We start from the raw sequence: 12641 nt of genomic DNA on the forward strand, positions 1-12641 counted from the left end.
TGCTATGAGCGCTTCCATAAAAACAGATGGAAGTGCTCAGTGGCGTAGCTACCAGGGAAGCAACTGTTTAGGCCCGAACCGAAGAGGGACTTTTGTCAGGCCGTCTTAATTCATGAAAGGAAGGCTCTTCACACAGCGATGCTGTCACTGACCTCCCCAACCTTAATAGGCTTGTTTTTAGCACTGGCAATGTTTCTGCAGCACTGGTTTTGTGGCACTGATCTGAGACCACCATAAAAAGAGAGAAACTAGCATACTCTTGCTCGATGAAGATGGACTACAGGAGGACATATCCAGTGGCATGCTCATACAGCGGTAGGAAAAGGGGGATTCCAACAGGCTTTTTCTAGCAACATATAGATCTTGGCTAATTACTTTCAATGGGTGGCCCCATTGGTCAGTTTAGTGGGCCCAGACCCCTGAGAACCCCCTGTTTGTTAGTTTAGTGGTTCCACTCTCCCAGAGACCCCTCATGCTATAGAACGGGAGGCCGTCAGAGGCTGCGATGGCTACCTAGCAGTTGCATGCTGAAGGCTTTGGCATGTAGCTGCCAGGCAGCCATCCAAACTCCTGCCCACTCCTTCCTCTGTCAGCTTCCTTATCTCCATACAGTATGACCCCCAGTGAGGAGGGCACTGGAGGTTATTATTCTGAATGTGGGGCCACTGGGGGGGGGGGGGGGTCATTATACTGTGTGGGGAGCCACTGGGGGTCATTATACTGTGTGGGAGGGCATTGGAGGAGTCATTATACTGTGTGAAAGGGCCACTAGTGGTCATTATACTGCATGGAGGCCACTGGGGATCACTATACTTTCTGGTGGGCACGGGGGGTCATTGTATGGTGTGGGAGCCACAGGGGGAAATGTAAATGTAAAAAAAAAATGCCAGAAGGGGACCCACTGAGATTTATCGCCCAAGGGCCCAAATGAACCCGGAGCCGGCCCTGCTCTGATACCCCAATTTCCTGTGAGCCGTCGTCTGTGTGTCTGGGGATGGATCTTGCTTGACAGAAGGCAGTGGACTGCAAATTAGGTGTAATGTAGTAACATAGTTTGTAAGGCTGAAAAAAGACATCTGTCTATCCAGTTCAGCCTGTTATCATGCAAGTTGATCCAGAGGAAGGCAAAAAAACTCTTTGAGGTAGAAACCAATTTTCTTCAGTTTAGGGGGGGGGGGGGGGGAAATTCCTTCCAAAACCCAATCAGGCAGTCAAAATAGCTCCCTGGATCAACAACCTCTCCAGAAATCTAATAACTATAACCTGTGATATTATTACACTCCAGAAATACATCTAGGCCCCTCTTATACTAATTATTTTAGTGAGTTCATCATCACCACCTCCTCAGCCAGAGAGTTTTATGGTCTCACTGCTCTTCATTTATATTTATATTCAATACCCTTTCTATACTGTTTTGTCATATAAACGAATTTGCATAAACACGGGCATATGGGATAAGACATGCAAATAGTGGTTCAGCTGAAAAACAAGGCAGGTTCAGCAAATTTGCATTTCTTTCCCATATGCCCATGTTTATGTAAATGAGTTTACATGACAAAACAGTATAGAAAGGTTATTGAATATAAATGTTAGGACAGTTAGAAAACCGAAAACTTTTATGCAGCCCTCCTAAGCACTCAATTTACATTTTTTTTGTCACCCTAATTATAATGATCTAGGTGCAGAGGTCCCCCAAGCCATCCAACAAAGTGAAGCAACTTTGAGTCTCACTGGCTCCCAAGTATGTCTGAATATAGAGAGCACATACCCGGCTTTTGGCATATAGCCTTTGTGTGATTGTTTGTTATAGGTAATGCAATTGCACGCGCAGTACATGCATATTACATTGGCAATTTTTGCAATCGCGGCTTCATGTCTAATATTCAGCTAAAATGCTGCTCGTCACTATTTATTAAGACCGGTGTCTAAAACGCCAGTCTTAATAAATGTGTCCCTATGTTTTCATCATGTGCATTTATGCCCCTTTTGATGCAAGCCATTATCTTATTGGCCTTGGCAGCAGCTGCCTGATACTGGTTTCTACAGTTGTTTACTGCCCACTAAAATTCCTAAGTCCTTTTCTATGTCAGTGTTACCCAGTATTTTACTATTTACTATGTATGGGTGACTTGCATTATTCCTTCCCATATACATAACCTTACATATGTCAGTATTAAACTTCATCTGCCACTACTGTCCTCTTCTGTGTCAGGCTACTTTCACACTCACGTTTGTTGCGGATAAGTCATGGATCTGCACAGATGGATCCGTTCAGATAATACAACCGTCTGCATCCATTCAGAACTGATCCGTTTGTATTATCTTTAACATAGCCAAGACGGATCAGTCTTGGACACCCTTGAAAGTCAAAGGAGGACGCATCCGTTTTCTATTGTGCCAGATTGCGTCATAGAAAAAGGATCCGTCCCCATTGATTTACATTGTAAGTCAGAACGGATCCGTTTGACTCAGTAGCGTTTTGGTGTCAGCCTTCAAAGCGGAATGGAGACAGAACGGAGGCAAACTGATGCATCTGAGCAGATCCTTTTTCATTCAGAATGCATTAGGGCAAAACTGATCCATTTTGGACTGCTTGTGAGAGCCCATGATGGATCTCACAAACGGAAAGCCAAAACGCCAGTGTGAAAGTAGCCCAAATCACTTTACGCAGTTTAGTGTCATCTTCAAAAATATATATTTCACTGTGGAGCCCCTCTACAAGATCATTAATAAATATATTGAAAAGAATAGGGCCCAATACTGGCCCCTGTGGTACCCCACTAGTGACAGTGACCCAATCTGAGTGTGTACCGTTAATAACCACCCTCTGTTTTCTATCACTGAGCCAGTTACTTACCCACATACAGACGTTTTCTCCCAGTCTCAGCATTCTCATTTTATATACTAACCTTTTATGTGGCACAGTGTCAAATGCTTTGGAGAAGTCAAGATATATGACATCGATTGACTCCTGAAGCCATGCTGATATGGCGTTATTTGCTTATTTTCATTGAGGTAGTCCAAGATAGCATCTCTTAGTTTCCAGACGTTAAACTTAATGGCCTATAGTTTCCGGGCTCTGTTTTTGGACCCTTTTTGAATATTGGCACCACATTTGCTAAGCGGCAATCCTGTGGAATGCTCCCTGCCAATATAGAGTCCTTAAATATAAGAAATAAGGATCTGTCTATGACATTACTTAATTCTCTTAGGTTACGGGGGTGTATGCCATCTGGTCCCAGCATTTTGTCTATTTTAATCTTTTTAAGACGCTGCTGCACTTCTTCCTGGGTCAGACTAGTGGAAGTACAAGTGAGACTCCTAGTTGCCATGACTTTTTTTGTAAGGAGGATGCAGACATATTTTTTAATTGAAATCATTTAGAAATTTGCTAGTTACACCATTCTCTATTAAATGAAATTGTGTGAAAGTGCAGTGACTAAGATATGTTTGTCCAATATTGTTCTCTACTCATGTATTTGTTTTTGTATCTAGGGATTCAATTCCTGCCAAGTAACCCACCATGAAAATCCACAGAGTAATTAAGAGTGCCTTTTTGGTGATGCCAATCACTGTGATTATCTTGTACTTGTATAATGCCAATAGAGGATATGCAATAACATTTTTTAGACGTAAAAATGGTAGGCAATCAAGCAGCTCTCCATCAGATACAGTGATATGGACCACACAGCCCACTTCACGTTTAGGAAACAAGATGGGAGAATATGCGGTGTTATACGCTCTGGCAAAACTTAACGGTCATCAAGCCTATGTTTTACCCGAGATGCAGAGTGAGCTTGGGAAGATTTTTAAGATATCATTGCCTGTTATTCCCCAGGAAGTTGCAAACTCAATCAAATGGACTCATTACAAGCTACATAATTGGATGTCCCCAGAATATTTAAACATCTCTGGACAATACGTGAAACTTTTTGGTACTCCCTATTCGTGGACTTTCTATCATCACATACGAGAAGAGATAGTACGAGAATTCACTTTCCATGATAGTTTAAAAAAGGAAGCAAATTTATACTTAGAACAAGCTAAGGGGCCTAAGGTTAATGTGACTTATATTGGGGTTCATGTTCGTAGAGGAGATTATGTAGATGTAATGCCAAAGAAAAGACAAGGAGTAGTAGCAGACAAAAATTACCTACAACAAGCCATGGACTATTTCAGACTAAAGTATGTGAACCCTCTCTTTGTGGTGACCAGTAATGGCATGAACTGGTGTAAGAAAAACATTAATAATTCACTAGGGGATGTCTACTTTGCTGGAGATGGTCAAGAACGCTCTCCTGCCCGTGATTTTGCCCTCTTAGCACATTGTAACCACACTATCATGACCATTGGGTCATTTGGCTACTGGGCTGCATACTTGGTTGGAGGCGAAACAATTTACTTAACAAACTTCACATTACCAGATTCTCCTTTTCTAAATATTTTCAAGTATACATCTGTTTTTCTTCCTGAATGGATTGGTATTCCTGCAGATCTTTCTCCACTGTTGGAAAACACTAACAAATCAAAGTAAAAATTGCATTTTAATTATTTATGTATTTTACTGACATATTCTGCAGCACTTTACAGACATGACCCCAGTGCTTCAAGGCACCAGTGCTAGCCACTGTGCTACCCTTTAATGAATGTCTTAGGCTACTTTCACACTAGCGTTCGTCGGTCCGCTCGTGAGCTCCGTTTGAAGGAGCTCACGAGCGGACCCGAACGCCTCCGTCCAGCCCTGATGCAGTCTGAATGGAGCGGATCCTCTCAGACTGCATCAGTCTGGCGGCGTTCAGCCTCCGCTCCGCTCGCCTCCGCACGGCCAGGCGGACAGCTGAACGCTGCTTGCAGCGTTCAGCTGTCCGCCTGGCCGTGCGGAGGCGAGCGGATCCGTTCAGACTTACAATGTAAGTCAATGGGAACGGATCCGCTTGAAGATGACACCATATGGCTCAATCTTCAAGTGGATCCGTCCCCCATTGACTTTACATTGAAGGTCTGAACGGATCCGCTCAGGCATCTTGCGCACTTAGAAATTTTTCTAAGTTATTAATGCAGACGGAGCCGTACTGAACGGAGCATCCGTCTGCATTAATATGATCGGATCCGTTCAGAACGGATCCGATCAAGCGCTAGTGTGAAAGTAGCCTTAGAAGCAATGTACTATTTCTGGACTACTTGAGGATCATTAGTCTCATATACTATACTTAGTGTTTATGTATGTTATGCAAAGATATATAAGCAGTCTAGTGGAAGGGAAGATACAATTCTTGCAGATACTTGGCAAAGATGCTAGTTTAGGGTGAAAATGTGGTGTGCCATTTGTGGAATAAAAATTTTATGTACCACCACCTAATGTTCTTCACCCTTCTGGGGACTGCACAAGCAGTGCCAGCAACATTTATGTCAGCCTTTCCATAGGGCTGCGTGCATTTATGGTTTCTTAGTAGACAGACTACGGACACAGACAACACTGGCCTGAAGGTCCCACATCTTGACCCAAGTGACTGACAAGTTCAGCCTAGGCCTGTGCATATGGCTGCACAACCAAACCAACCAAAAGTCGTAGCAAATCTCCTCATTCTATTTGCTTTCATCTATTCAATATGTATTGGATTTAGAATTCACTATGTCTAAGAGATTTAAACACACTTTAAAAGAAATAGTCAGAGACATAACAAATTTATATCTAGTGACTCACAGGTGACGTCTCCACTGTTGTTCACTTTCCTTTTCTTCTCCATTTGGTCCCGACTAGGGATGAGCGAACCCGAACTGTATAGTTCGGGTTCGTACCGAATTTTGGGGTGTCCGTGACACGGACCCGAACATTTTCGTAAAAGTCCGGGTTCGGGTTCGGTGTTCATGGCTTTCTTGGCGCCTTTTGAAAGGCTGCAAAGCAGCCAATCAACAAGCGTCATACTACTTGCCCCAAGAGGCCGTCACAGCCATGCCTACTATTGGTATGGCTGTGATTGGCCAGTGCAACATGTGACCCAGCCTCTATTTAAGCTGGAGTCACGTAGCGCCGCCCGTCACTCTGCTCTGATCAGTATAGGGAGAGGTTGCAGCTGCAACATTAGGGCGAGATTAGGCAGTGATTAACTCCTCCAAAAGACTTCATTCATTGATCGATCTGCAGCTGTGGATCATTGAACTGCTGATATTCAATTGCTCACTGTTTTTAGGCTACCCAGAGCGTTTTTCATTCACTTTTTTCTGGGGTGATCGGCGGCCATTTTGTGTCTTGTGGTTCGCCAGCACAAGCTGCCACCAAGTGCATTTAACCCTCAATAGTGTGGTTGTTTTTTGGCTAAATCCTACATCAGGGTCAAGCTGTCACACCAAGTGCATTTAACCATCAATAGTGTGGTTATTTTTTGGCCATATACTACATCAGGGGCAAGCTGAGCCTGTCACCAAGTGCATTTAACCCTCAATAGTGTGGTTGGTCAAGCTGTCACACCAAGTGCATTTAACCATCAATAGTGTGGTTATTTTTTGCCCATATCCCAGTCTAATTCTGTCAGTAAACGTATACCTGTCACCCAGCGCCTAAATAATAGGCCTCAAATTTGTAGTCAGCTAAATCTGTGGTTATTGCTGTGGCTAGGCAAGTTATTTAGTGTCCGTCAAAGCACAGTTTTTGTTCTGGGTTGAAATACAATTCCCAATTTAGCAATTCTCTAAATTAGTGGTTTCTGCTGTATCAGGCCTACTTTAAATTTATCCCTAAAAGGGAATATTAGATTCAAGGTGCTGATAGGGTCATTCTCAATAACTTCACACACACGCTACTGTGCATATCCCAGTCTAATTCTGTCCATAAACGTATACCTGTCACTCAGCGACCTAAATAATAGGCCTCAAATTTATAGTCAGCTAAATCTGTGGTTATTGCTGTAGCTGGTCAAGTTATTTAGTGTACGTCAAAGCACAGTTTTTGTTCTGGGTTGAAATACAATTCCCAATTTTGCAATTTCCTAATTTGGTGGTTTCTGCTGTATCAGACCTACTTTAAATCTATCCCTAAAAGGAAATATAAGATTCAAGGTGCACATAGGGTCATTCTCAATAACTTCAGACACACGCTACTGTGCATATCCCAGTCTAATTCTGTCCGTAAACGTATACCTGTCACCCAGCGCCTAAATAATAGGCCTTAAATTTATAGTCAGCTAAATCTGTGGTTACTGCTGTGCCTGTATTAGTGTAATACGGTACCTAAATAGATAGCCAGATAGTGTTAGGTGTCTGTAAAAAAAGGCCTGAATTTGAATTCGATACATTGGGCCAAATAATATTTTTGTTGTTGTGGTGAACGATAACAATGAGGAAAACATCTAATAAAGGACGCGGACATGGTCGTGGTGGTGTTAGTGGACCCTCTGGTGCTGGGAGAGGATGTGGCCATTCTGCCACAGCCACACATCCTAATGTACCAACTACCTCAGGTCCCAGTAGCCGCCATAATTTACAGCGATATTTGGTGGGGCCCAATGCCGTTCTAAGGATGGTAAGGCCTGTGCAGGTACAGGCATTAGTCAATTGGGTGGCCAACAGTGGATCCAGCACATTCACATTATCTCCCACCCAGTCTTCTGCAGAAAGCGCACAGATGGCGCCTGAAAACCAAGCCCATCAGTCTGTCACATCACCCCCATGCATACCAGGGAAACTGTCTGAGCCTCAGGTTATGCAGCAGTCTCTTATGCTGTTTGAAGACTCCGCTGGCAGGGTTTCCCAAGGGCATCCACCTAGCCCTTCCCCAGCGGTGGAAGACATAGAATGCACTGACGCACAACCACTTATGTTTCCTGATGATGAGGACATGGGAATACCACCTCAGCACATCTCTGATGATGACGAAACACAGGTGCCAACTGCTGCGTCTTTCTGCAGTGTGCAGACTGAACAGGAGGTCAGGGATTAAGACTGGGTGGAAGACGATGCAGGGGACGATGAGGTCCTAGACCCCACATGGAATGAAGGTCGTGCCACTGACTTTCACAGTTCGGAGGAAGAGGCAGTGGTGAGACCGAGCCAACAGCATAGCAAAAGAGGGAGCAGTGGCCAAAAGCAGAACACCCGCCGCCAAGAAACTCCGCCTGCTACTGACCGCCACCATCTGGGACCGAGCACCCCAAAGGCAGCTTCAAGGAGTTCCCTGGCATGGCACTTCTTCAAACAATGTGCTGACGACAAGACCCGAGTGGTTTGCACGCTGTGCCATCAGAGCCTGAAGCGAGGCATTAACGTTCTGAACCTTAGCACAGCCTGCATGACCAGGCACCTGCATGCAAAGCATGAACTGCAGTGGAGTAAACACCTTAAAAACAAGGAAGTCACTCAGGCTCCCCCTGCTACCTCTTCTGCTGCTGCCGCCTCGGCCTCTTCCTCCGCCTCTGGAGGAACGTTGGCACCTGCCGCCCAGCAAACAGGGGATGTACCACCAACACCACCACCTCCGTCACCAAGCATCTCAACCATGTCACACGGCAGCGTTCAGCTCGCCATCTCACAAACATTTGAAAGAAAGAATAAATTCCCACCTAGCCACCCTCGATCCCTGGCCCTGAATGCCAGCATTTCTAAACTACTGGCCTATGAAATGCTGTCATTTAGGCTGGTGGACACAGACAGCTTCAAACAGCTCATGTCGCTTGCTGTCCCACAGTATGTTGTTCCCAGCCGCCACTACTTCTCCAAGAGAGCCGTGCCTTCCCTGCACAACCAAGTATCCGATAAAATCAAGTGTGCACTGCGCCACGCCATCTGTGGCAAGGTCCACCTAACCACAGATACGTGGACCAGTAAGCACGGCCAGGGACGCTATATCTCCCTAACTGCACACTGGGTAAATGTAGTTGCGGCTGGGCCCCAGGCGGAGTGCTGTTTGGCGCACGTCCTTCCGCCGCCAAGGATCGCAGGGCAACATTCTTTGCCTCCTGTTGCCACCTCCTCCTACTCAGCTTCCTCCTCCTCTTCTTCCACCTGCTCATCCAGTCAGCCACACACCTTCACCACCAACTTCAGCACAGCCCGGGGTAAACGTCAGCAGGCCATTCTGAAACTCATATGTTTGGGGGACAGGCCCCACACCGCACAGGAGTTGTGGCGGGGTATAGAACAACAGACCGACGAGTGGTTGCTGCCGGTGAGCCTCAAGCCCGGCCTGGTGGTGTGCGATAATGGGCGAAATCTCGTTGCAGCTCTGGGAATAGCCGGTTTGATGCACATCCCTTGGCTGGCGCATGTGCTGAATTTGGTGCAGAAGTTCATTCACAGCTACCCAGACATGTCAGAGCTGCTGCATAAAGTGCGGGCCGTCTGTTCGCGCTTCCGGCGTTCACATCCTGCCGCTGCTCGCCTGTCTGCGCTACAGCGTAACTTCGGCCTTCCCGCTCACCGCCTCATATGCGACGTGCCCACCAGGTGGAACTCCACCTTGCACATGCTGGACAGACTGTGCGAGCAGCAGCAGGCCATAGTGGAGTTTCAGCTGCAGCACGCATGGGTCAGTCGCACTGCGGAACAGCACCACTTCACCACCAATGACTGGGCCTCCATGCGAGACCTGTGTGCCCTGTTGCGCTGTTTCGAGTACTCCACCAACATGGCCAGTGGTGATGACGCCGTTATCAGCGTTACAATACCACTTCTATGTCTCCTTGAGAAAACACTTAGGGCGATGATGGAAGAGGAGGTGGCCCAGGAGGAGGAGGAGGAGGAGGAGGAAGAGGGGTCATTTTTAGCACTTTCAGGCCAGTCTCTTCGAAGTGACTCAGAGGGAGGTTTTTTGCAACAGCAGAGGCCAGGTACAAATGTGGCCAGCCAGGGCCCACTACTGGAGGACGAGGAGGATGAGGATGAGGAGGAGGTGGAGGAGGATGAGGATGAAGCATGGTCACAGTGGGGTGGCACCCAATGCAGCTCGGGCCCATCACTGGTGCGTGGCTGGGGGGAAACGCAGGACAATGACGATACGCCTCCCACAGAGGACAGCTTGTCCTTACCCCTGGGCAGCCTGGCACACATGAGCGACTACATGCTGCAGTGCCTGCGCAACGACAGCAGAGTTGCCCACATTTTAATGTGTGCGGACTACTGGGTTTCCACCCTGCTGGATCCACGGTACAAAGACAATGTGCCCACCTTACTTCCTGCACTGGAGCGTGATAGGAAGATGCGCGAATATAAGCGCGCGTTGGTAGACGCGCTACTGAGAGCATTCCCAAATGTCACAGGGGAACAAGTGGAAGCCCAAGGCCAAGGCAGAGGAGGAGCAAGAGGTCGCCAAGGCAGCTGTGTCACGGCCAGCTCCTCTGAGAGCAGGGTTAACATGGCAGAGATGTGGAAAAGTTTTGTCAACACGCCACAGCTAACTGCACCACCACCTGATACGCAATGTGTTAGCAGGAGGCAACATTTCACTAACATGGTGGAACAGTACGTGTGCACACCTCTCCACGTACTGACTGATGGTTCGGCCCCATTCAACTTCTGGGTCTCTAAATTGTCCACGTGGCCAGAGCTAGCCTTTTATGCCTTGGAGGTGCTGGCCTGCCCGGCGGCCAGCGTTTTGTCTGAACGTGTATTCAGCACGGCAGGGGGCGTCATTACAGACAAACGCAGCCGCCTGTCTACAGCCAATGTGGACAAGCTGACGTTCATAAAAATGAACCAGGCATGGATCCCACAGGACTTGTCCATCCCTTGTGCAGATTAGACATTAACTACCTCCCCTTAACCATATATTATTGTACTCCAGGGCACTTCCTCATTCAATCCTATTTTTATTTTCATTTTACCATTATATTGCGAGGCAACCCAAAGTTGAATGAACCTCTCCTGTCTGGGTGCCGGGGCCTAAATATATGACAATGGACTGTTCCAATGTTGGGTGACGTGAAGCATGATTCTCTGCTATGACATGCAGACTGATTCTCTGCTGACATGAAGCCAGATTCTCTGTTACGGGACCTCTCTCCTCTGCCTGGGTGCCTGGGCCTAAATATCTGACAATGGACTGTTCCAGTGTTGGGTGACGTAAAGCATGATTCTCTGCTATGACATGTGCAGACTGATTCTCTGCTGACATGAAGCCAGATTCTCTGTTATGGGACCTCTCTCCTCTGCCTGGGTGCCTGGGCCTAAATATATGACAATGGACTGTTACAGTGTAGGCTAATGTGAAGCCTGATTCTCTGCTATGACATGCAGACTGATTCTCTGCTGACATGAAGCCAGATTCTCTGTTATGGGACCTCTCTTCTCTGCCTGGGTGCCTGGGCCTAAATATATCACAATGGACTGTTACAGTGGTGGGTGACGTGAATCCTGATTCTCTGCTATGACATGCAGACTGATTCTCTGCTGACATGAAGCCAGAATCTCTGTTACGGGACCTCTCTCCTCTGCCTGGGTGCCGGGGCCTAAATATCTGACAATGGACTGTTCCAGTGTTGGGTAACATGAAGCATGATTCTCTGCTATGACATGAAGACTGATTCTCTGCTGACATGAAGCCAGATTCTCTGTTAAGGGACCTCTCTCCTCTGCCTGGGACTAAATATCTGACAATGGACTGTTACAGTGGTGGGTGACGTGAAGCCAGATTCTCTGCTATGGGACCTCTCTCCAATTGATATTGGTTAATTTTTATTTATTTTATTTTTATTTTTATTCATTTCCCTATCCACATTTGTTTGCAGGGGATTCACCTACATGTTGCTGCCTTTTGCAGCCCTCTAGCTCTTTCCTGGGCTGTTTTACAGCCTTTTTAATGCCGAAAAGTTCGGGTCCCCATTGACTTCAATGGGGTTCGGGACGAAGTTCGGGTCGGGTTCGGATCCCGAACCCAAACATTTCCGGGAAGTTCGGCCGAACTTCTCGAACCCGAACATCCAGGTGTTCGCTCAACTCTAGTCCTGACCACCAGATAAGATCACAATCCCCAACACACAGCAGGAATATAGGATCCCTGGGACATTCACATGTTCTACATCTAATGTTGTTTATCTGATTCTCTGCACTAAATGTCCTGTTGGAGGCCTCTACGTTGGAGAAACAGGACAGAGACTCAATGCAAGGATGAGGTCCCACCGCCACACAATTAAAGATAAGAAGCTACACTTTCCTGTGGCTAAGCATTTCTGTAGCCCAGGACACAATGTAGAACACATGAAAGTTCTCATATTAAACGGTAACTTCAAATCCCAAAAAGCTAGAAGAATTTGGGAATACAAATTTATAACACTGCTTGACACTTTGAATACTGGACTGAATTTGTCCCCGGGATTTATGACACACTACAAGATCTAAAGAGTCTTCTATAGACATAGTCGGGGCACCAGGTCTCTGAGATAACATCAATTTAGAGACCATAAAACTTTCACACCCCTTATCTGTAAGATAATTAAGGACTCATTCTCAAGATCTTTAATATGTTGTTCTGTTTTTTTTTTTCAAATGTCCATTCATTTCCCCAAGCCTCTGTTCTTATTGTACTGTGTATATATATATATATATATATATATATATATATATATTGCTGTTTCTTCATATATTCTTGTAGTACGCCTGATGAAGAGACTGGGGATGTCTTGAAAGCTCACTATGTAACATCATTACTTCTA

General features: G+C 46.2%; 1 protein-coding gene across 1 annotated transcript; it reads left to right on the plus strand.

The window, feature by feature from the left end:
- Positions 1 to 3501: 3501 nt before the first annotated feature.
- On the plus strand, positions 3502 to 4631 carry LOC122926697 (galactoside alpha-(1,2)-fucosyltransferase 2-like). The gene has a single exon (XM_044278164.1). The coding sequence runs from the start codon at positions 3524 to 3526 to the stop codon at positions 4532 to 4534; it is 1011 nt and encodes a 336-aa protein (XP_044134099.1). The 5' UTR covers positions 3502 to 3523; the 3' UTR covers positions 4535 to 4631.
- The last annotated feature ends 8010 nt before the right edge of the window (positions 4632 to 12641 follow it).

The sequence above is a fragment of the Bufo gargarizans genome, chromosome 2 (genome assembly GCF_014858855.1).
Source record: "Bufo gargarizans isolate SCDJY-AF-19 chromosome 2, ASM1485885v1, whole genome shotgun sequence".
NCBI classification, from domain to species: domain Eukaryota; kingdom Metazoa; phylum Chordata; class Amphibia; order Anura; family Bufonidae; genus Bufo; species Bufo gargarizans.